Raw genomic sequence first — 23318 nt, 5'->3', positions numbered from 1 at the left:
TGGGTGCTGACCGCACCGCGTAGAGATGGACTTGTGAGACTTCTTGAGGACACAGGCTTGGATGACTGGACAACAACGTTGGTCGCTGCGTGCACAAACGAGGCTGCTATCAACGTGGGTATCTTCAATGGCGTTGTGCCAAAACACCGGCAACTTGCTACAGTTGGAGACTCTCTTGTGCACATTCTGTGCACAGCACACACACTGGAGAATTGCTTAAAATCAGTTGATCGCAAGGTTCCTAACTGTGAGACGTTTAATCGCTGTGTGGTCAAGCTGATGCAGTTTTATTTGCAAAAAAAAGTGGAGCAAAAAAAAAAATGCTACACTGAAGAAGCTGTGTGAAGAAAATGGGATCCCCTTTGTAAAACTGGGTATGTTTCATAATACCAGGTGGTCTTCATGGAGGTCTTTTGTTTCGTACCAATTCGCGAGAGTTGAGGCTCGAGTATGAAATGTATGGTTTTTAGGGTTTTTATCATTAACTCTGTTTCCCTGGGACTTCTCCCGTGTGTTATGAATAAATTTCAAATATTTACATGTTACCATAGTGACCAGAGAGCATTAAGGGGCAGAGAGGAGGATGTTACTCTCAGTGTTGTTGGCGCATTTCAGGAGGAGCCTGCTAATAAAGTTAGTGAATACAGGTTTATTATTATTACATTTACAAAATACCGCAGTTTTTGTCTTGGTCATATCATTTTATTCTGTTGTATTTATCTTCAACACCTTAAATGCCGGTCCAGGAAAATATGTGACTGTTGGAAAACAGTTCACACAATACACATCACAGCAAAGCACCTCCCACATGGTTCTAAGACAAGGCACTATGTGTGTGTATGTTGTGATATTATTCTGTTATCATATGTTACCTTATATATGTAATCAAAGTAGTTGAATTATGATCACAGCTGTAGGACATATATTATCCTTTAGTTTAGATGGTGTGCTGTGTATGTAGTTTAGTCCTCATTATACTTTTGGGTTAAAAGAACATAATCATTTTTGTAGTTCATCAGATAAGTGTGCATCACTCTGTATCCTTGATCTGCTGTGACTGTCTTGCACTGTTTTCTTGACATGCTTTATTGTTGAATCATAAAAAGAAGGTTGTAAGAAGGAGACTTTGTGTCTAGGGCAGAAAAGACAGACCACATTCCATACCCCCACCTTACAGAGAGCAGAAAGACAGGGAGCCGAGGTCATAATTTAGGCGCCGTAAGAGAGAAAGAATGTGAATGTTTAGGCTTTTACGACTATGTCGGGGCCGCTAGGAGCTATAAGAGGCTGTGTAACCCGTCACCATTTTGAGATTTGCTGTGACCCTCTTCATGCATGTCTCCCCATCATGATGGTTCTAATGCTCATGAGTGTTGAATTGTATGGAAATAAATGATTGTTGATTGAGCATTTATACACCGAGTACTGTCTTTCCTTCAGCCCAAAGATTAAAAGAATTGGGAGATTTTGCAACAATGTGTAAACATCTGTATGCATGTGAGAATGTGTGTGTGTGTGTGTGTGTGTGTCTCTGTGTGCGTGTCTTCCAACTGTTTCTAACAACATCCTTAGTCATAATCTCCCCCACACCCAATATATGGTTCAATTCCTTTACTGGTTCACCATACACAACACAGTGAAGCCATACAAAGGGCAGGAAGCTTACCAAACATCAAACAACCCCCCCCTCCGGAACCTCGAGAGGCTGGGGAGGGGGACAAAGGAATTCCTTTTATCACAGAGTTGAAACAATGTAGAGATGGCAAGCATAAAAATGACAACATTTAACAATTCACTTTAACAAGACAAACTGGGATCATGTCATTATGAGAAAGGAGGAAGGGGGGCAGACGCTCCAAAGACAGCAAGTGCGGTGGTACAGGCCAGGTACACAGAGAGAAGACGGGACCGATTTAAATGCAAGCATGTTGGGAAAATGTGAAGAAACAAGCAGCATTTCAGTGATATTGGAGGCAGCAAAGCTGAGTAGAGAATTTATAAAATTAGGATCTGAATACCTGTTTTTATTTTTTAGCCATTTTCCATTGTAGACAACAACGTTTCAAATTTATCCAGGCCTTAAAGTTCATGTGTGTTCTGCTTAGCAGTAGGAAATCAACAAAAATAAGGCTTTTATGGTGTAAAAAAGAAAAAATTGCTTTCTTGAAAAGACTAAATTTACAGGTTAGTAGAGGTGCAACGGATCACGGTTGATGTGAAATCCAATCCCACGCCACGATTCGGTACGCACGTGATCTGAAGATTCAAAAAAGAAAAAAAAGGTATGTGTATGGTGCACGTGGTCAGTCTGTCAAGCAATCCGGTTGTTCAGTGATGACGCGACGAATCCTACTTCTGGGCCTAAAGTAGTCTGCATTTAATATGGCTTTTGTGTTGTTAACATGTTTAATGTTATGTATTTTCTTCTATTTGATCTCAAAAAGCTCCTAAAACAGTCAGTGATCCCTGTTGACCTCCCTCGGCTTTTATTACCGCTAATCATTCATTTAAGCTCAGTTTTTAAAACCTTAGGATGTAACTACAGCCCAGCCCATGCAGCAGTATATGAATGACTAACCTCATATTGTGGATGGATTATCTCAGTTGTTCTCCTGGCTGAAGTTTGGTCCTTTTACAGCATCCTGCCATGCGATTACATTTGTTCCTGACCACCGAGAACACTCACGTTAACTTTTATCGAGTGGAAAAAAAGTTAGCTTGTTTATATTATGCTAACATATCTGTGTCGCTAGCAGTCATGTAGCACATCATTATATACCAGCTAGCCCAACTTCATTAACCCTAAAAACGTCACTGCTGTTTAGTTTTCTGTCTTCATTTATGTTGGAAGTGATAACAGAGCTGTACGTTTTAATTTGTTTCCAAAACCCCGCAGTTAGGACATGCTATATTGTATTTAGATAGAAGCTAACGAGCTAACTCCCTGCTAACTTCTAACTCCGTTAAATGTCATAAATTCCGTTTTCATGGATGCCTGGATGTTAAACTCAATTGTTACACCTGGTAGAGCAGAACGCTGATCATTTTATTAAAGATGAAAGATTTTAGACAGTTTTTCAACTCTCAGTAATGCCATAGTGATCGTTTGATATATGGACCTGCAGCGGAGTTTAGACCCAGACACGGCTAGTGACGTCAGACTGAACAACCGGATAGTTATGGTCAGCCCTAGCAGTCCAAGTGCCGGAGCAGAGGAAGTTGCGGCATTTAAGCAGCCCTTTGCTGCCCAATCCAACCGGGCTAAAGCTATTACAAAAGACAAGAGGCCGTATTCCGTTGTGCAAAACAAGGGGTTTAAACTATGATGAACATGCTTGAGCCACGCTAATTCCCAACTACAAATGGGTGGACCTCCAGGGCAACGGCCCGTACTGCCCTATAGATTACATTAGATTAAATGAAACTTTATTTATCCCTCGGGTGGGTTCCGCCGGGAAATTCAGTTTCCTGTAACACAGCACCGACAGAAGTTGCAGAATGTGAGCAGAAATATACCACATATATAAATACAGAGAATACATAATGGATAAATAGAATAAATAGGAATAAGAAAACAAGGGGTGGCTGTAGCTCAGGTGGTAGAGCAGGTCATCTACTGATCGGAAGGTTGGTGGTTCAATTCCTGGCTTCCCTGGCTGCATGCCAAATATCCTTGGGCAAGATACTAACCCCAAATTGCTCTCTGATGCATTCATCGGAGTATGAATGTGTGTGAATGTTACTTAGAAAGCACCTAGAACAATGTGCTTGTGCAAATGGGTGTGAATGCACAAGTTGTGTAAAGCGCTTTGAGTGCTCAGAAGAGTAGAAAAGCGCTATATAAGAACCAGTCCAAGGGAACGGCACATTTCAAATATTGTGAGTCTATTACACCGTTGGTTATTAACAAAAACTATTGCACAGTGAAAAGGCACTACAGCTTACTTGTTCCCCCCTCCTCTGTCCCTGTTTCCCCTCCAGCGAGGAGTTAAACAGTTTGATGACGTGTGGGACAAAGGACTTTTTAAGTCTGCTGGTCCTTGACTTTGGGAGAACCAACCTCTCACTGAACAGACTCCTATGGTTGTTTATGGCCGTGTACAGAGGATGCCCAGCATGGTCCATAATGTCCATATTGCACCTTAATTTGTTTTTATATAAGTGCGTGGAATGAGTCTTCAGTTGAATGTTTTTTAATAGGCAAAAATACTTGAATTTTTCTTTTTTTTCTACTTTTGCTGATCCGAAAATTGATCCCATCCGTGACTTAAAACCATGATCCAATCCGAACCGTGAGATTTTTGATCACTGATGTAATTAATTAATAATCCGCTCAAAACGTTGTTTTCCATATTGTTAGTAAAAAATATTGTCAAGTAAGGGGGCACAATGTGGTTTAATTCTGCTAGGCCTGGTTGTTTTAGGATGTAAACTCAAACTGTACATAGTGTTTAGAAATTCGTTGGTCATTTTATGTTTGTTTGTTTTTTTATTCAACAGGTCAATATTAAAATCACCACAGATAAACATAAATTTTTGATTTGTTTTAGAGAATATTTCTTCTATGAAGTCATTAAATAGAGAAAGGTGTTCTATATATACAGCTAGTTTTTTCTAGATTTTTCTCTCTTTCCTTATAAATTTCAATTGTTATACCATCTAATAAATTATCAATCGCAGTTGTCATACTTTCCATCACCTTGTAATTTAGGTTTTTATCCACATGCACAGCTACTCCCCCTCCACTTTTGTTCCTTCTATTTACAAAATTCACATCAAATCCCACCAGTTCAAAGTCCAGTCCTTTCTCAGCATTGGTCCATGTTTCAGAAATGGCAATAATTCCAAATGGATTTGTCAACTCATTTAGATATTCCTTTATATTGTTGAAGTTGGCACACAGACTTCTGCTATTAAAATGGATTATTGATCATTTATTTTCCATGTTGATGGTGTGTTTAAACGGTTCATCAGTGAAGTAGCAGCAGTTATTGCTGATGTTATAGAAGAAATTATTTTCCGGGTCTATATCCTTTTCTAAGTCTAGAACATTATGGTCTGTGTATCGAAATGTTCTCAGTTCCAGATTATCATAAAGAGAATTCCAATGAGTTATATTGATATTGTTGCCAGATGCAGATGAAGCTCTTTTAGACTGTGCCATGTGTTGTGTTGTGTGTCACGTCACATGTGTATTCATACCTCCAGTGTAAGTTGAACCTCAGTATTTGTCCAGCTCCTCCATATTTCTGTTGACCAACACTTTGGCTTGTTCCGGTGTTCCATTGAGTTTAATGAATACTTTACAGTTGGTGGTCCATGTACTCTGAATTTTTCCCTGTTTCTTCAAGTAACGTGCTTTCCTGGCAATGTCCGCATTTCTTTTTATCAGATGTTCATTCATGAAGACATCGGCTCCTTTCAGTTTCTTTCCTTGTTTTAACAGTGCTGTTTTGTGTTTTGTGTTAGCAAATCTCACAATGATGGCTGGTTTGTCACCGTCATTTTTTCGGGGTAGAGGGTGGCAAGCCTCAATGTTGTTATAATTCACTTCCACACATTTGGACCGTAGACAGGTAACCACTTGAAGCTCCGTGGAGTTGACATCTTTCTCTCCTGGCCCTCCTATATTGTCAGCTGTGACCCCCCCAGGCGTTTGACCAGGGTTTGATGTGAAGCCCCATAATGATGACATCGTTCATCTGGGTGTACTGCTCCAAATCCACCACTCTGTTCTCCGGGTACGCCAGCCGCCGATCCTTCTCTGCGTTCTGTACGCGGAGAGCCTTAACTTCCTCGACCAGGTCCAGGATGGCTTTCTGCTGCAGTTTGACAGTAGAAATCTCCTCTGTCATAAACTCCAGCAGCTTCTTAATATCGTCGCCTTCCTCAGCTGACAGAACTTTTTTCAGGCCCATGCTGAGAGACGCTCTTCAAGCGTCTTTGCTCCATCAAAGCCATCAGAGGCAGATTCCAGTGTAAACGCTGTTCCCACATGAAAAACTGGACTGATCCACCTCCTGCTGTCAGACCTGCAGGGTTTAGGCCTGTGGTGTTCTCTTCTGTCTTATACTGAACACAAACTATTTTTTTGGACTGGCACAAATAATTTGTGTGCCTTCTTATTTGATGCAGAACACCTATTTGTTCTGTAAATACATTTAAATTGTTATATAAAAACACCTGAGGGATTGGCTGCATTTTTAAGCGAATAGTACCAGATAACTGTTGTTTCCAAAACATGTGCAGAATTTTTAGAAATGTACAATTTTGTATTTGCATTTCAAGTTATGAAAATGATTCTTCAAACATTTTTATGGGTTTCACAGTAAAAAAATTTTAAACTTTTTTCTACTCTGAGTTTGAATTTTTGCTTGAACTTAGATAACTTGTGCTAATATAGTATGCCGAAATGTAAAAAATAACTCAAATTTCAGATATTTGATGTTGTGCTGAAAAGATTATACCAAACAAGGCGAGATAAACTGTTTTTATAATAATAATAATAATAATAATAATAATAATAATATTGTAGAGGTAAAATCAAAAGTAGTCAAAAATGGCAAATTATACTTGGACCCAGGAGGGTTTAGCAGTTACTTTGGTGTTCCTCCACAGAAATGTCAGAAGTAGTCTGAACTGCAAAAGAAGCACGTATTCTGGTTGCAGGAGGTGAGCTGGCTTCAAACAAATGATTTTCATGGCATATTCTGCACCACATCTCTGGGCGATCAAAGAGAAGAGGAAACTACATTACACTGCCAGTGGCGGACTCCCTCAGACATCAGTGCGTTGGTGCTCACAGGTGTACACACGGGTGATCACACCCACAAACTACACCCTTTTTGGCTTCTACCTCAAAGCACACTGTGTTCTGTTGATCTTATGTGCTGCACAATAATGTTTAACATTTAGTATTTACTGTCATATTCCCATATATCATTGTGATGTTGTTTATTCTATTACTCTTGTTCTCTTCTGCTTGTTTTCTTTTTTCTTTCTCAACAGGTGATCCAGATGATCGATATATGCATTTTTTTTTCTTTCTCTGCTCATTCTGTTGGTTTTTGTTTTTTGCCCTTCTCCCCTGTCCCTCTTCTCAGCTGTTTCTCTTTCTTTCTCCCCTTCTTTCCCCCAGCCAAGTCTGTCCCGTATTCAGTAAGTGAAAATAAAATAAACAATAAAAGGTGAATCAAATGGACCATTATGGCAAGGCTGGGATGGTCAATTTGGTAAAGTAAATCCGTTGGGCATCTTTCTTTGCCTTTAGACAATAATTCTGATGGCAAAAGAGCCAAACGGGACAGGGAAAAAAAAGAAAAGAAAAAGGAAACTATATTACACTGTGAGAGGGCGACTGATCCAAAACATAAACACAAAACTGAAACTGGATCTTATTGTAAGGTTATCGGGCCTTATTCCAGTTTGAGGGTCGACGTGCCAGTTCACACTCCACACCAGTTGGTGGCAGTAAAGGACAATTTTGTTGTTTGACAACCGCCAATAAACAATGTAAAGAAGACGAAGCGCCTTCCGGGATGACGGAGCTATTTTTTAATCTAAAGCGAGTAAAAGGTTGAATTTGGATGATAAAACAAACTAAACCAACGTTTGGATCGATATCTGCATCGATCTGCCCACCCTTGTCTCCTGGATCGTAGCTGAGATCAGCGTGAACCACGTGGGTCTCTGCTCCCTGATCTGTTTCCTGTGTTTGGAAAGAGTTGCAGCTTCATCGCGGAGTTTCTCTCGGTTTGTGGGCTCATCTAAAGGTAAGCACCGAGCTAACTTTACTGTGAGTTCAGTTCATGTTGAGTTTAGCTCCTGAATGAGGTCTTCTGCTGCTCTCCTCGGTGTCTGTTCACAGTTTATTGTGAACACGTTGAGAGAAGAGTGAGAGAGTGTTTGGAGAAAAACACCAACTAATCATTAGCTCAGCATGCTGGGAGAAGTTGGAGCAGAAAAGTCTTTTCATTGTCCCTGCAGCTGTTTTTCTGCCTGCACCAAACCTCTACAGCCTCATTTCTATTTGAAGTGATAACAGGAAATGGATGAGAGCGATCTGCTGCAGTATCAGGGTCACAGTCAAAGGAGCTTGCAAAGAAAAGCGTCTGGACTTCTTTAAGTTACTTGAAGACATTGCTGAAAACGTTGAAATGTATTCACTCACTTTTTATTATTATTTGTAAATATGTGTGCAAATGGTTTTTTTGTACTGTTTTCATCAATAAATCTCAGCAACAAAGGACATACACCCATGTGTGTTGATTTCTCCCTAAGATGGCAAACTGAAACACTCCAAGTTGGTGACTTTTGGAGATTTATTTCCCTGGATGATTGAGAATGCTTCAAGATGAAACACAAAAGGAAGTAAGTTCACAGCTTTTAGCAGCTCCCCCACCCCCTCAGTCACACACCCCCACTCCCCTCCCTCCAGAATTCCCAGGTAACAACCTAATATACATATGAATGACTAGCCAATTTAGCTTCCACTTGGCTGAAGCTAAAGCTTAGCTAAAAGCCTACCAGCCATTTGGCTGCTCTCCGGCTTTTAAAGGTTGAAAGGTAGAAGCCTGGCAGTGTTAAGTACATCTACCCTGTTGAACTTATTATGGGAAATAAATATTTAAATAAAAACAAGCTGCTGATTATTTCACATTTTACTTGTGAGCAACGGCACATTTAAATCTTACAAATATAGTTATTTGGCTTATATCGTGATAGATATCGTTATCGCCTGAAATGAAAAAAACATATCGTGATATGAAAAAATCTTATATCGCCCAGCTCTACCTTCAGGCTTAGAGGGAACCTGTTCTGCCCGGTGGTGTAGGGTCCTAATTACTCCATGTTTGTGTTCCAGAGGGTGATGGGAGTCAAAGAGGAGGTACTGGTCCGTATGTGTGGGCTTCCGGTAAACTTCGATGTACTACGGACCAGTACCTCCTCTTTGACTCCCATCACCCTCTGGAACAGGAAGATGTTAACAAAAACTAATGAAACAGAGATGAAAGTAAACAGTGTTCATATTTGAAAGCACAGAGAATAAAAATATATTGTGGTGGTTAATGTGCAGCTCCTGGTCATTTGGTGAAGTCGTGTTTTTAATCATGTGAATGTTGGGTTTTATTTTATCTACAGAAGTTTTTCCCACCTGTGATCGTCCAGATTGATTTGTTGGATTGACTTGAATCATGTGAAGGTTTAAAGCTGCACTTCCCCCAAAAAGAATAAAGTATAATTGTGAAGAATGTAAAAATGTCTTCCTGTGTCAAACACAGCTGCAGTCAAAGCAGGAAGGAAAGCACTGAAACCACTGATCAAAGCTCATTAATCAAAGACTGCTGATCAATGGCAATGAGTACCATTCCCGCTGCAAGGGATCAGTGGTTGTTGATCAATGATCATGAGAATTTGCATATTAATGCTCAATAACTGACCTCCCAGCCCATTGTTCCTTCAGTGGTGCTCGTTTCAGTCATTATGCAAATGCACTGTTGAAGATTGAGGAAACCTGCAGTCGGCTGCACTTGGATGAGTGACGAAACGTTTCTCCCACAAAAAGCTACGTCCAGATGAACAGAATCAAAGTTTGGGGAATGGTGGAGTTTGGAGAGCGGCACCATGGGGGCTGGAGAGACTTGTGAAGTGGTGATCAGGTGTGGGCCTCTGTTATTATGAATGGTGGGGGTGGGGGGGTGGAACTGGGGGGCTGAAGGAGTTGAAAGTGTGGGGTGGGGGAGTAACAGGTCTGTCCCTGTTTGTGGAAACCACAGGAGGAGCTGTTCAGGCTGTTGCTGGGTGTGAATTGTTGATGGAGTCTTTAAACTTGTAGTTGCTGTTTTCCAGACTGAAGCAGAGTCGTTAGCTGAAAACTGGTTTTAGAGGTTCATTCAGGACACCTTCTCAGGCTCTTACAGCCTTACCTGTATCATAACAAAGTGTATAAACCCCAATCCACCTTTAACATGGTCCTTCTCCCAAACCTTCAAATAGGACTTTCTGGCCCTGTCATAGTAAAGGGCTGCTTAGAATATTAGAGCCAATGTCACAAAGTTCCTCCTGAAGTATAAGTGAGTGAGAGAGTTTCCTCACTTTGCAGCACAACACGTCTCACAAGATTTCTACAAGCAATCAGAGTGAAATTTGTACTTTGTGTTGTCAGATGAACATATGAGACACTTTGACTCTTCAGTGCAGTGTGGAGCCTAACAAAGATCTGTTTTGTGTCCCAGCTGATCAGCAGGAGGAGAAGAGTCTGACGGAGCAGCAGAGGAACATTTTCAGCCATCTGGACTCAGCTGAGTCACTACAGAGGAAACAATGAGCTCAACACAGGAGGTGAGGAAAATATCACAGTTTCACCAAATAATCAGTCACGTCTAAAACTCTCATCCTCCCAACCTGTTATATCACTGTGTTGCATATTATGTTGTTTTTTAGAGACCACAGCACATGTTAAAATAAGGAAGGTTTATTCATCAACATTATTAATAATCAAATGGACATTTGTCAGAGTTTTACCCCTGATACTGCTGGATAAACAGAAACTCACTCAGGAACGAGGTCACACAGAGCTCAAGTTTTCACTCGCGAGGGGGAAGCAATTGTCTCCAACCCACTTCAACTTGCTTTCCCCCTGCAGGTTGTTTTTATTGGTTACACACATGAATATTCATAAAGCTTGTTGTAGTATTACCTATGAGAAACTACTATAACTGGTTACAAAGTGATTGGACTGTGCAAGTGTGATTATACATTGTGTCAGCATCATGAGCTTCAGTTTAAATGAATCTCTGCTACACTTGATGTAATCTAACTGTGACATGAGCACCACAGTCACTGTGCACCAGTCACACACTGTTCTTTACTTTAAATCCATCACAGTTCAGCAAACGAACCTGTTTATCCTGCACTAACCTGCAGACGATCTTCATGCAGTCTTTAAATAACACAGTTAATCTGCCTCAGATTGTTTTGCAGCATCTTTCACTATCCAAAAAAACACAATGTCACATGTACAGACCCAATATCTGATTTCAACACATGAGGACTTACATGTAAGCTTTAATCTCCAGTTGATCAAATCCCACTGAGCAGTCCTTCCCTTTAAATCTAACCTCTCTTCTTCCTCTCCTGTCCTGTGTGTCTAATCTTTCTCCATCTCTGAGTGAAGTTAGCTCTCTTTCTTTTCTCTCCCTGTGATGTGCAGCAGCTGGACCTTTAGCCAGCAACACACTGTGAGACAAACTGCACACAAACAGTTTGTGTGTTTGCTGATGTTTGTTGATAGAAACGCTGCATTTGAAATTACCTGTTTGTTCAGGTGCTGTGCAAAAAAGAAAGAAGAACAACGTCTCACTTTAACTCCTGACTATGACTCACAGTTTTGTCTCTTTCATCTCTTTTTATGTTTCATACCCTGGTGATTAGTACACGATCAGGATTGTCTTTCATGTCTTACTTTTCCCGTTTCTCAAGTTGGTTTGATGTTTGATGCCTGCAGTGATGAAATAAACCCCTCAGATGCCTTAAAAGTAACACATCTGTTTTGTAAATGTAAGGAGTACAAAATACAATTTTCTTTTTCTAATGTAGGGAGCAAAAGTAAAATATTTTCCTTCACTGAATCAACTTTTAAATGTTACATTGTAATTATTAATATTGAAAAATGACAAAATGATAGAAATATATAATAGGAAACATAAAAGTATAGACTTGGTAAACATTTATACTTTTCTGAGTGTGTTAGCATGCTAGCATTAATAACTGTGTACAGCAGGAGGGATGGGCATGATTTTAGTGTTTGAACAGTCATGAATTATTTTTAACAGCAGGTTGGATGTAATGTGTTAGAACTACCAGCAGGTGGGGATAAGAGACCTTTAAGGTGTTTGGTGCCACACTCCACCTTCAGGTTTAAAACTAGTGTTAATGGAGGGAGTTTGAAGGTTGAGTTTGTTCCACGACTGCATTTCACTCACTGCCTCTGTTTGTATCTCTGTCACTGCAGGACCAACATGGAGCGAGAAGTCAGCGCTCTCAGGAGGCCGACAAACCTCACAGAAGAAAGAGAGAGAAAACACACACCTGTGACGAGTGTGGGATGGGTTTTATTTCCAAGTGTCACCTGAAACAGCATCAGGTCATCCACACTGGAGAGAGACTGTTCAGCTGTGACTTATGTGGAAAGTCTTTTTCCTGGAAGGGTTCCCTAAAAAGACACCAACTCAGCCACAGTGGAGTTAAAGCGTACAGCTGTGATCAGTGTGGCACAGCTTTTACTCAAAGTGGCCACTTACAGAGGCATCTAGTTACCCACTCTGGAATTAAGGCATACAGCTGTGACTTTTGTGGAAAAACTTTCAGCCACATAGAGACCCGAAATACACACATACGCATTCACACCAGACATGTTGTGTACTGCTGTGAACAGTGTGGCAGACAGTTTATAACCAACAGGCAGTTACAACAACACATGTTTACCCACACTGAGGGACGACCTTATAAATGTGACCTGTGTGAGAAGACTTTTAAAGCTCCATGTTACCTGAGGCAACACCAACTGATCCACACCAGAAAGAGACTCTACAAGTGCAGTTACTGTGAGGTATGTATTTATATTGTTATCTTGTCATTTTAGCCTGACTGTTTGGAACAACTCTGCTCATTAAACTGTGTTAGCATGTTAGCAATTCTACTGCATGGAAAAGCAGCTCTGAGTGATTATTCAGATTTTCATGTCAGTTATGATTTTTGTTTACACGATCATGAAAAACTAAAAGTCCTGAAAATTAATATGATGGTGTTATTTAATGTTCAGGCAGTTTCCTGGTATATAATGATATTGTTATTATTTCAGCATAAAAGGCCTTTTGTTTACAGAGCCTGATTCCTCTGTTAGGAGCACATGTAATAAAATAAAACACAAATGAAAATAAGCACAAAACCAAAACATTCTGTAATCTTCTCTTATGGTTAACAAAGTTGTATCGTTACGTAATGGTATTGTAATATTGTAGCAGTAGTATCATTGCTTGTTTTTAACTTTAGTACTTTTAGACATTAGTGTTAAAATACTAATTTAATGTTATAATTGCAGTGTCATGGGGGTAGTAGTGTTTTTCTTGTGTCCCATTGAGCTGAGTGTTATAACTGCACAGTTACAGTGTTATTAATGCAGTATTAAATGAGTATTACTGCAGTTAGTAGTTTAGTACTGTGTTGGTACCCTGCAAATATTAGCAAAGTAGTACTTTAGTGTAACTCAGATGTTACTGTAACATGAAATAAGTATTACTGTAGTATTATGATGGTAGTATTGTAGTTATTGCAGCCCAGTAAACTGAGTGTGTTGAAACAGTAAAATGTAATTGGACGTCTGCAGAGATGCTCTTTATTTCAGGCGACGTTCAGGATAAAAATGATGAAGGACTGACTTACACTGTGTTTGTGTCTTTGTTTAGAAGCAGAACGACACAGATGGATCCAGTTCTCAACCCTGTCATTACTGTGGTGGTGGGAAAGAGTTTGTCTGTGACCTTTGTGGAATAACTTTCAGTGATCAATACACCCTAAAAAGACATCAACGTAAACACACTGGAGACAAACTGAAATACTGCAAAGAATGTGGGAGAAGCTTCACCACATCACATCACTTAAAATGTCATGAACTGATTCACAGTGGGGTTAAAAAGCACCTCTGTGATCAGTGTGGGTCATCCTTCACCACTGCAGTCAACCTTAAAACACACAAACGAGTCCACACAGGAGAGAAACCATACAAGTGCAGACACTGTGACAAAAGCTTCTCACATTCAAGTAGTCGTAACAATCATGAACATACACACATGGAAGGAAACTACAGCTGTGACCAGTGTGACAAGAGCTTCAGGAATCTCAGTTCATACTCCACACACAAACGATCCCACGTTACTAATAAACTGTTTCACTGTTACCAATGTGCCAAAACATTCACTTCATTATGGGCTCTGTGCAAACATCAGCGTGATCACTCAGGGCTGAAATCACTCCCATCACAGTGAATCTGCAGAGACAGAAAGATCCTCTACTGGTTTCAGGGTCAGACTTAAAACCCTTGAGATCAGGCTCCACAGAGTTCAGATGTAAAAATCTGATGAGGCAGCTGTGAATGAACATGTTCGTCTTGTATACTGAGAAAAATTAAACAGCTGATGAGTAGATAAACATGTTAAACTGTGTTATAGACAGGATGCACCTAGCTGCTACTCAGGTGCGTATGTGTGTCAAAAATTACGAATGCGTAGTGACATTTATGTTACCAAGCGCCTTTGCGTACTTGACCATCTCATTCAACCTGACACGTGTTGCTGCAGCTTCTTTGGTGTTTCGCCACCACCTAAGAAACACCAACCAGAGCCAGAGCCGAAGAAAAGACTTTTTTCGAATAAGTGACTTTGGGGATGCTTTCCGATGGATCTGTGGACATCACAAAAGTCGAGCAGGAAATCATTTACATTGTGTCTGTGTCCAGCAAAGGAGAGTTTAACCCTGACTTTCTTGGACTGATTGAACTGGGTGCTGACCGCACCGCGTAGGGATGGACTTGTGAGACTTCTTGAGGACACAGGCTTGGATGACTGGACAACAACGTTGGTCGCTGCGTGCACAAACGAGGCTGCTATCAACGTGGGTATCTTCAATGGCGTTGTGCCAAAACACCGGCAACTTGCTACAGTTGGAGACTCTCTTGTGCACATTCTGTGCACAGCACACACACTGGAGAATTGCTTAAAATCAGTTGATCGCAAGGTTCCTAACTGTGAGACGTTTAATCGCTGTGTGGTCAAGCTGATGCAGTTTTATTTGCAAAAAAAAGTGGAGCAAAAAAAAAAAATGCTAAAATGGTGAAGAAAAGTGAAGAAAATGGGATCCCCTTTGTAAAACTGGGTATGCTTCATAATACCAGGTGGTCTTCATGGAGGTCATTTGTTTCGTACCAATTCGCGAGAGTTGAGGCTCGAGTATGAAATGTATGGTTTTTAGGGTTTTTATCATTAACTCTGTTTCCCTGGGACTTCTCCCGTGTGTTATGAATAAATTTCAAATATTTACATGTTACCATAGTGACCAGAGAGCATTAAGGGGCAGAGAGGAGGATGTTACTCTGTGTTGTTGGCGCATTTCAGGAGGAGCCTGCTAATAAAGTTAGTGAATACAGGTTTATTATTATTACATTTACAAAATACCGCAGTTTTTGTCTTGGTCATATCATTTTATTCTGTTGTATTTATCTTCAACACCTTAAATGCCGGTCCGGGAAAATATGTGACTGTTGGAAAACAGTTCACACAATACACATCACAGCAAAGCACCTCCCACATGGTTCTAAGACAAGGCACTATGTGTGTGTATGTTGTGATATTATTCTGTTATCATATGTTACCTTATATATGTAATCAAAGTAGTTGAATTATGATAACAGCTGTAGGACATATATTATCCTTTAGTTTAGATGGTGTGCTGTGTATGTAGTTTAGTCCTCATTATACTTTTGGGTTAAAAGAACATAATCATTTTTGTAGTTCATCAGATAAGTGTGCATCACTCTGTATCCTTGATCTGCTGTGACTGTCTTGCACTGTTTTCTTGACATGCTTTATTGTTGAATCATAAAAAGAAGGTTGTAAGCAGGAGACTTTGTGTCTAGGGCAGAAGAGACAGACCACATTCCATACCCCCACCTTACAGAGAGCAGAAAGACAGGGAGCCGAGGTCATAATTTAGGCGCCGTAAGAGAGAAAGAATGTGAATGTTTAGGCTTTTACGACTATGTCGGGGCCGCTAGGAGCTATAAGAGGCTGTGTAACCCGTCACCATTTTGAGATTTGCTGTGACCCTCTTCATGCATGTCTCCCCATCATGATGGTTCTAATGCTCATGAGTGTTGAATTGTATGGAAATAAATGATTGTTGATTGAGCATTTATACACCGAGTACTGTCTTTCCTTCAGCCCAAAGATTAAAAGAATTGGGAGATTTTGCAACAATGTGTAAACATCTGTATGCATGTGAGAATGTGTGTGTGTGTGTGTGTGTGTCTCTGTGTGCGTGTCTTCCAACTGTTTCTAACAACATCCTTAGTCATAATCTCCCCCACACCCAATATATGGTTCAATTCCTTTACTGGTTCACCATACACAACACAGTGAAGCCATACAAAGGGCAGGAAGCTTACCAAACATCAAACAACCCCCCCCTCCGGAACCTCGAGAGGCTGGGGAGGGGGACAAAGGAATTCCTTTTATCACAGAGTTGAAACAATGTAGAGATGGCAAGCATAAAAATGACAACATTTAACAATTCACTTTAACAAGACAAACTGGGATCATGTCATTATGAGAAAGGAGGAAGGGGGGCAGACGCTCCAAAGACAGCAAGTGCGGTGGTACAGGCCAGGTACACAGAGAGAAGACGGGACCGATTTAGATGCAAGCATGTTGGGAAAATGTGAAGAAACAAGCAGCATTTCAGTGATATTGGAGGCAGCAAAGCTGAGTAGAGAATTTATAAAATTAGGATCTGAATACCTGTTTTTATTTTTTAGCCATTTTCCATTGTAGACAACAACGTTTCAAATTTATCCAGGCCTTAAAGTTCATGTGTGTTCTGCTTAGCAGTAGGAAATCAACAAAAATAAGGCTTTTATGGTGTAAAAAAGAAAAAATTGCTTTCTTGAAAAGACTAAATTTACAGGTTAGTAGAGGTGCAACGGATCACGGTTGATGTGAAATCCAATCCCACGCCACGATTCGGTACGCACGTGATCTGAAGATTCAAAAAAGAAAAAAAAGGTATGTGTATGGTGCACGTGGTCAGTCTGTCAAGCAATCCGGTTGTTCAGTGATGACGCGACGAATCCTACTTCTGGGCCTAAAGTAGTCTGCATTTAATATGGCTTTTGTGTTGTTAACATGTTTAATGTTATGTATTTTCTTCTATTTGATCTCAAAAAGCTCCTAAAACAGTCAGTGATCCCTGTTGACCTCCCTCGGCTTTTATTACCGCTAATCATTCATTTAAGCTCAGTTTTTAAAACCTTAGGATGTAACTACAGCCCAGCCCATGCAGCAGTATATGAATGACTAACCTCATATTGTGGATGGATTATCTCAGTTGTTCTCCTGGCTGAAGTTTGGTCCTTTTACAGCATCCTGCCATGCGATTACATTTGTTCCTGACCACCGAGAACACTCACGTTAACTTTTATCGAGTGGAAAAAAAGTTAGCTTGTTTATATTATGCTAACATATCTGTGTCGCTAGCAGTCATGTAGCACATCATTATATACCAGCTAGCCCAACTTCATTAACCCTAAAAACGTCACTGCTGTTTAGTTTTCTGTCTTCATTTATGTTGGAAGTGATAACAGAGCTGTACGTTTTAATTTGTTTCCAAAACCCCGCAGTTAGGACATGCTATATTGTATTTAGATAGAAGCTAGCGAGCTAACTCCCCGCTAACTTCTAACTCCGTTAAATGTCATAAATTCCGTTTTCATGGATGCCTGGATGTTAAACTCAATTGTTACACCTGGTAGAGCAGAACGCTGATCATTTTATTAAAGATGAAAGATTTTAGACAGTTTTTCAACTCTCAGTAATGCCATAGTGATCGTTTGATATATGGACCTGCAGCGGCGTTTAGACCCAGACACGGCTAGTGACGTCAGACTGAACAACCGGATAGTTATGGTCAGCCCTAGCAGTCCAAGTGCCGGAGCAGAGGAAGTTGCGGCATTTAAGCAGCCCTTTGCTGCCCAATCCAACCGGGCTAAAGCTATTACAAAAGACAAGAGGCCGTATTCCGTTGTGCAAAACAAGGGGTTTAAACTATGATGAACATGCTTGAGCCACGCTAATTCCCAACTACAAATGGGTGGACCTCCAGGGCAACGGCCCGTACTGCCCTATAGATTACATTAGATTAAATGAAACTTTATTTATCCCTCGGGTGGGTTCCGCCGGGAAATTCAGTTTCCTGTAACACAGCACCGACAGAAGTTGCAGAATGTGAGCAGAAATATACCACATATATAAATACAGAGAATACATAATGGATAAATAGAATAAATAGGAATAAGAAAACAAGGGGTGGCTGTAGCTCAGGTGGTAGAGCAGGTCATCTACTGATCGGAAGGTTGGTGGTTCAATTCCTGGCTTCCCTGGCTGCATGCCAAATATCCTTGGGCAAGATACTAACCCCAAATTGCTCTCTGATGCATTCATCGGAGTATGAATGTGTGTGAATGTTACTTAGAAAGCACCTAGAACAATGTGCTTGTGCAAATGGGTGTGAATGCACAAGTTGTGTAAAGCGCTTTGAGTGCTCAGAAGAGTAGAAAAGCGCTATATAAGAACCAGTCCAAGGGAACGGCACATTTCAAATATTGTGAGTCTATTACACCGTTGGTTATTAACAAAAACTATTGCACAGTGAAAAGGCACTACAGCTTACTTGTTCCCCCCTCCTCTGTCCCCGTTTCCCCTCCAGCGAGGAGTTAAACAGTTTGATGGCGTGTGGGACAAAGGACTTTTTAAGTCTGCTGGTCCTTGACTTTGGGAGAACCAACCTCTCACTGAACAGACTCCTATGGTTGTTTATGGCCGTGTACAGAGGATGCCCAGCATGGTCCATAATGTCCATATTGCACCTTAATTTGTTTTTATATAAGTGCGTGGAATGAGTCTTCAGTTGAATGTTTTTTAATAGGCAAAAATACTTGAATTTTTCTTTTTTTTCTACTTTTGCTGATCCGAAAATTGATCCCATCCGTGACTTAAAACCATGATCCAATCCGAACCGTGAGATTTTTGATCACTGATGTAATTAATAATCCGCTCAAAACGTTGTTTTCCATATTGTTAGTAAAAAATATTGTCAAGTAAGGGGGCACAATGTGGTTTAATTCTGCTAGGCCTGGTTGTTTTAGGATGTAAACTCAAACTGTACATAGTGTTTAGAAATTCGTTGGTCATTTTATGTTTGTTTGTTTTTTTATTCAACAGGTCAATATTAAAATCACCACAGATAAACATAAATTTTTGATTTGTTTTAGAGAATATTTCTTCTATGAAGTCATTAAATAGAGAAAGGTGTTCTATATATACAGCTAGTTTTTTCTAGATTTTTCTCTCTTTCCTTATAAATTTCAATTGTTATACCATCTAATAAATTATCAATCGCAGTTGTCATACTTTCCATCACCTTGTAATTTAGGTTTTTATCCACATGCACAGCTACTCCCCCTCCACTTTTGTTCCTTCTATTTACAAAATTCACATCAAATCCCACCAGTTCAAAGTCCAGTCCTTTCTCAGCATTGGTCCATGTTTCAGAAATGGCAATAATTCCAAATGGATTTGTCAACTCATTTAGATATTCCTTTATATTGTTGAAGTTGGCACACAGACATCTGCTATTAAAATGGATTATTGATCATTTATTTTCCATGTTGATGGTGTGTTTAAACGGTTCATCAGTGAAGTAGCAGCAGTTATTGCTGATGTTATAGAAGAAATTATTTTCCGGGTCTATAGCCTTTTCTAAGTCTAGAACATTATGGTCTGTGTATCGAAATGTTCTCAGTTCCAGATTATCATAAAGAGAATTCCAATGAGTTATATTGATATTGTTGCCAGATGCAGATGAAGCTCTTTTAGACTGTGCCATGTGTTGTGTTGTGTGTCACGTCACATGTGTATTCATACCTCCAGTGTAAGTTGAACCTCAGTATTTGTCCAGCTCCTCCATATTTCTGTTGACCAACACTTTGGCTTGTTCCGGTGTTCCATTGAGTTTAATGAATACTTTACAGTTGGTGGTCCATGTACTCTGAATTTTTCCCTGTTTCTTCAAGTAACGTGCTTTCCTGGCAATGTCCGCATTTCTTTTTATCAGATGTTCATTCATGAAGACATCGGCTCCTTTCAGTTTCTTTCCTTGTTTTAACAGTGCTGTTTTGTGTTTTGTGTTAGCAAATCTCACAATGATGGCTGGTTTGTCACCGTCATTTTTTCGGGGTAGAGGGTGGCAAGCCTCAATGTTGTTATAATTCACTTCCACACATTTGGACCGTAGACAGGTAACCACTTGAAGCTCCGTGGAGTTGACATCTTTCTCTCCTGGCCCTCCTATATTGTCAGCTGTGACCCCCCCAGGCGTTTGACCAGGGTTTGATGTGAAGCCCCATAATGATGACATCGTTCATCTGGGTGTACTGCTCCAAATCCACCACTCTGTTCTCCGGGTACGCCAGCCGCCGATCCTTCTCTGCGTTCTGTACGCGGAGAGCCTTAACTTCCTCGACCAGGTCCAGGATGGCTTTCTGCTGCAGTTTGACAGTAGAAATCTCCTCTGTCATAAACTCCAGCAGCTTCTTAATATCGTCGCCTTCCTCAGCTGACAGAACTTTTTTCAGGCCCATGCTGAGAGACGCTCTTCAAGCGTCTTTGCTCCATCAAAGCCATCAGAGGCAGATTCCAGTGTAAACGCTGTTCCCACATGAAAAACTGGACTGATCCACCTCCTGCTGTCAGACCTGCAGGGTTTAGGCCTGTGGTGTTCTCTTCTGTCTTATACTGAACACAAACTATTTTTTTGGACTGGCACAAATAATTTGTGTGCCTTCTTATTTGATGCAGAACACCTATTTGTTCTGTAAATACATTTAAATTGTTATATAAAAACACCTGAGGGATTGGCTGCATTTTTAAGCGAATAGTACCAGATAACTGTTGTTTCCAAAACATGTGCAGAATTTTTAGAAATGTACAATTTTGTATTTGCATTTCAAGTTATGAAAATGATTCTTCAAACATTTTTATGGGTTTCACAGTAAAAAAATTTTAAACTTTTTTCTACTCTGAGTTTGAATTTTTGCTTGAACTTAGATAACTTGTGCTAATATAGTATGCCGAAATGTAAAAAATAACTCAAATTTCAGATATTTGATGTTGTGCTGAAAAGATTATACCAAACAAGGCGAGATAAACTGTTTTTATAATAATAATAATAATAATAATAATAATAATAATAATAATAATAATAATAATAATATTGTAGAGGTAAAATCAAAAGTAGTCAAAAATGGCAAATTATACTTGGACCCAGGAGGGTTTAGCAGTTACTTTGGTGTTCCTCCACAGAAATGTCAGAAGTAGTCTGAACTGCAAAAGAAGCACGTATTCTGGTTGCAGGAGGTGAGCTGGCTTCAAACAAATGATTTTCATGGCATATTTTGCACCACATCTCTGGGCGATCAAAGAGAAGAGGAAACTACATTACACTGCCAGTGGCGGACTCCCTCAGACATCAGTGCGTTGGTGCTCACAGGTGTACACACGGGTGATCACACCCACAAACTACACCCTTTTTGGCTTCTACCTCAAAGCACACTGTGTTCTGTTGATCTTATGTGCTGCACAATAATGTTTAACATTTAGTATTTACTGTCATATTCCCATATATCATTGTGATGTTGTTTATTCTATTACTCTTGTTCTCTTCTGCTTGTTTTCTTTTTTCTTTCTCAACAGGTGATCCAGATGATTGATATATGCATTTTTTTTCTTTCTCTGCTCATTCTGTTGGTTTTTGTTTTTTGCCCTTCTCCCCTGTCCCTCTTCTCAGCTGTTTCTCTTTCTTTCTCCCCTTCTTTCCCCCAGCCAAGTCTGTCCCGTATTCAGTAAGTGAAAATAAAATAAACAATAAAAGGTGAATCAAATGGACCATTATGGCAAGGCTGGGATGGTCAATTTGGTAAAGTAAATCCGTTGGGCATCTTTCTTTGCCTTTAGACAATAATTCTGATGGCAAAAGAGCCAAACGGGACAGGGAAAAAAAAGAAAAGAAAAAGGAAACTATATTACACTGTGAGAGGGCGACTGATCCAAAACATAAACACAAAACTGAAACTGGATCTTATTGTAAGGTTATCGGGCCTTATTCCAGTTTGAGGGTCGACGTGCCAGTTCACACTCCACACCAGTTGGTGGCAGTAAAGGACAATTTTGTTGTTTGACAACCGCCAATAAACAATGTAAAGAAGACGAAGCGCCTTCCGGGATGACGGAGCTATTTTTTAATCTAAAGCGAGTAAAAGGTTGAATTTGGATGATAAAACAAACTAAACCAACGTTTGGATCGATATCTGCATCGATCTGCCCACCCTTGTCTCCTGGATCGTAGCTGAGATCAGCGTGAACCACGTGGGTCTCTGCTCCCTGATCTGTTTCCTGTGTTTGGAAAGAGTTGCAGCTTCATCGCGGAGTTTCTCTCGGTTTGTGGGCTCATCTAAAGGTAAGCACCGAGCTAACTTTACTGTGAGTTCAGTTCATGTTGAGTTTAGCTCCTGAATGAGGTCTTCTGCTGCTCTCCTCGGTGTCTGTTCACAGTTTATTGTGAACACGTTGAGAGAAGAGTGAGAGAGTGTTTGGAGAAAAACACCAACTAATCATTAGCTCAGCATGCTGGGAGAAGTTGGAGCAGAAAAGTCTTTTCATTGTCCCTGCAGCTGTTTTTCTGCCTGCACCAAACCTCTACAGCCTCGTTTCTATTTGAAGTGATAACAGGAAATGGATGAGAGCGATCTGCTGCAGTATCAGGGTCACAGTCAAAGGAGCTTGCAAAGAAAAGCGTCTGGACTTCTTTAAGTTACTTGAAGACATTGCTGAAAATGTTGAAATGTATTCACTCACTTTTTATTATTATTTGTAAATATGTGTGCAAATGGTTGGTTTTTTTGTACTGTTTTCATCAATAAATCTCAGCAACAAAGGACATACACCCATGTGTGTTGATTTCTCCCTAAGATGGCAAACTGAAACACTCCAAGTTGGTGACTTTTGGAGATTTATTTCCCTGGATGATTGAGAATGCTTCAAGATGAAACACAAAAGGAAGTAAGTTCACAGCTTTTAGCAGCTCCCCCACCCCCTCAGTCACACACCCCCACTCCCCTCCCTCCAGAATTCCCAGGTAACAACCTAATATACATATGAATGACTAGCCAATTTAGCTTCCACTTGGCTGAAGCTAAAGCTTAGCTAAAAGCCTACCAGCCATTTGGCTGCTCTCCGGCTTTTAAAGGTTGAAAGGTAGAAGCCTGGCAGTGTTAAGTACATCTACCCTGTTGAACTTATTATGGGAAATAAATATTTAAATAAAAACAAGCTGCTGATTATTTCACATTTTACTTGTGAGCAACGGCACATTTAAATCTTACAAATATAGTTATTTGGCTTATATCGTGATAGATATCGTTATCGCCTGAAATG

At 40.2% G+C, this 23318-nt stretch overlaps 1 protein-coding gene across 1 annotated transcript in view; it reads left to right on the top strand.

Annotated features, from left to right (window-relative positions):
* The window catches only part of LOC147322405 (uncharacterized), a 37758-nt gene that overhangs the window by 7243 nt on the left and 7197 nt on the right, over positions 1 to 23318 (top strand). Inside the window, exon 4 of the mRNA XM_086306920.1 lies at positions 12014 to 12610. Coding sequence (XP_086163046.1) covers positions 12014 to 12610 — 597 coding nt within the window. The remainder of the gene's footprint in view (positions 1 to 12013; positions 12611 to 23318) is intronic.

Source organism: Aulonocara sp. 'chitande type north' Nkhata Bay, linkage group LG9, assembly GCF_057382095.1.
Source record: "Aulonocara sp. 'chitande type north' Nkhata Bay isolate Kocher_YH1m ecotype deep benthic linkage group LG9, A_spYH_male_GT1.1, whole genome shotgun sequence".
NCBI classification, from domain to species: Eukaryota; Metazoa; Chordata; class Actinopteri; order Cichliformes; family Cichlidae; genus Aulonocara; species Aulonocara sp. 'chitande type north' Nkhata Bay.
The sequence above is the reverse complement of the archived record's forward strand: the minus strand, read 5'-3'. Positions and strand labels throughout refer to the sequence as shown.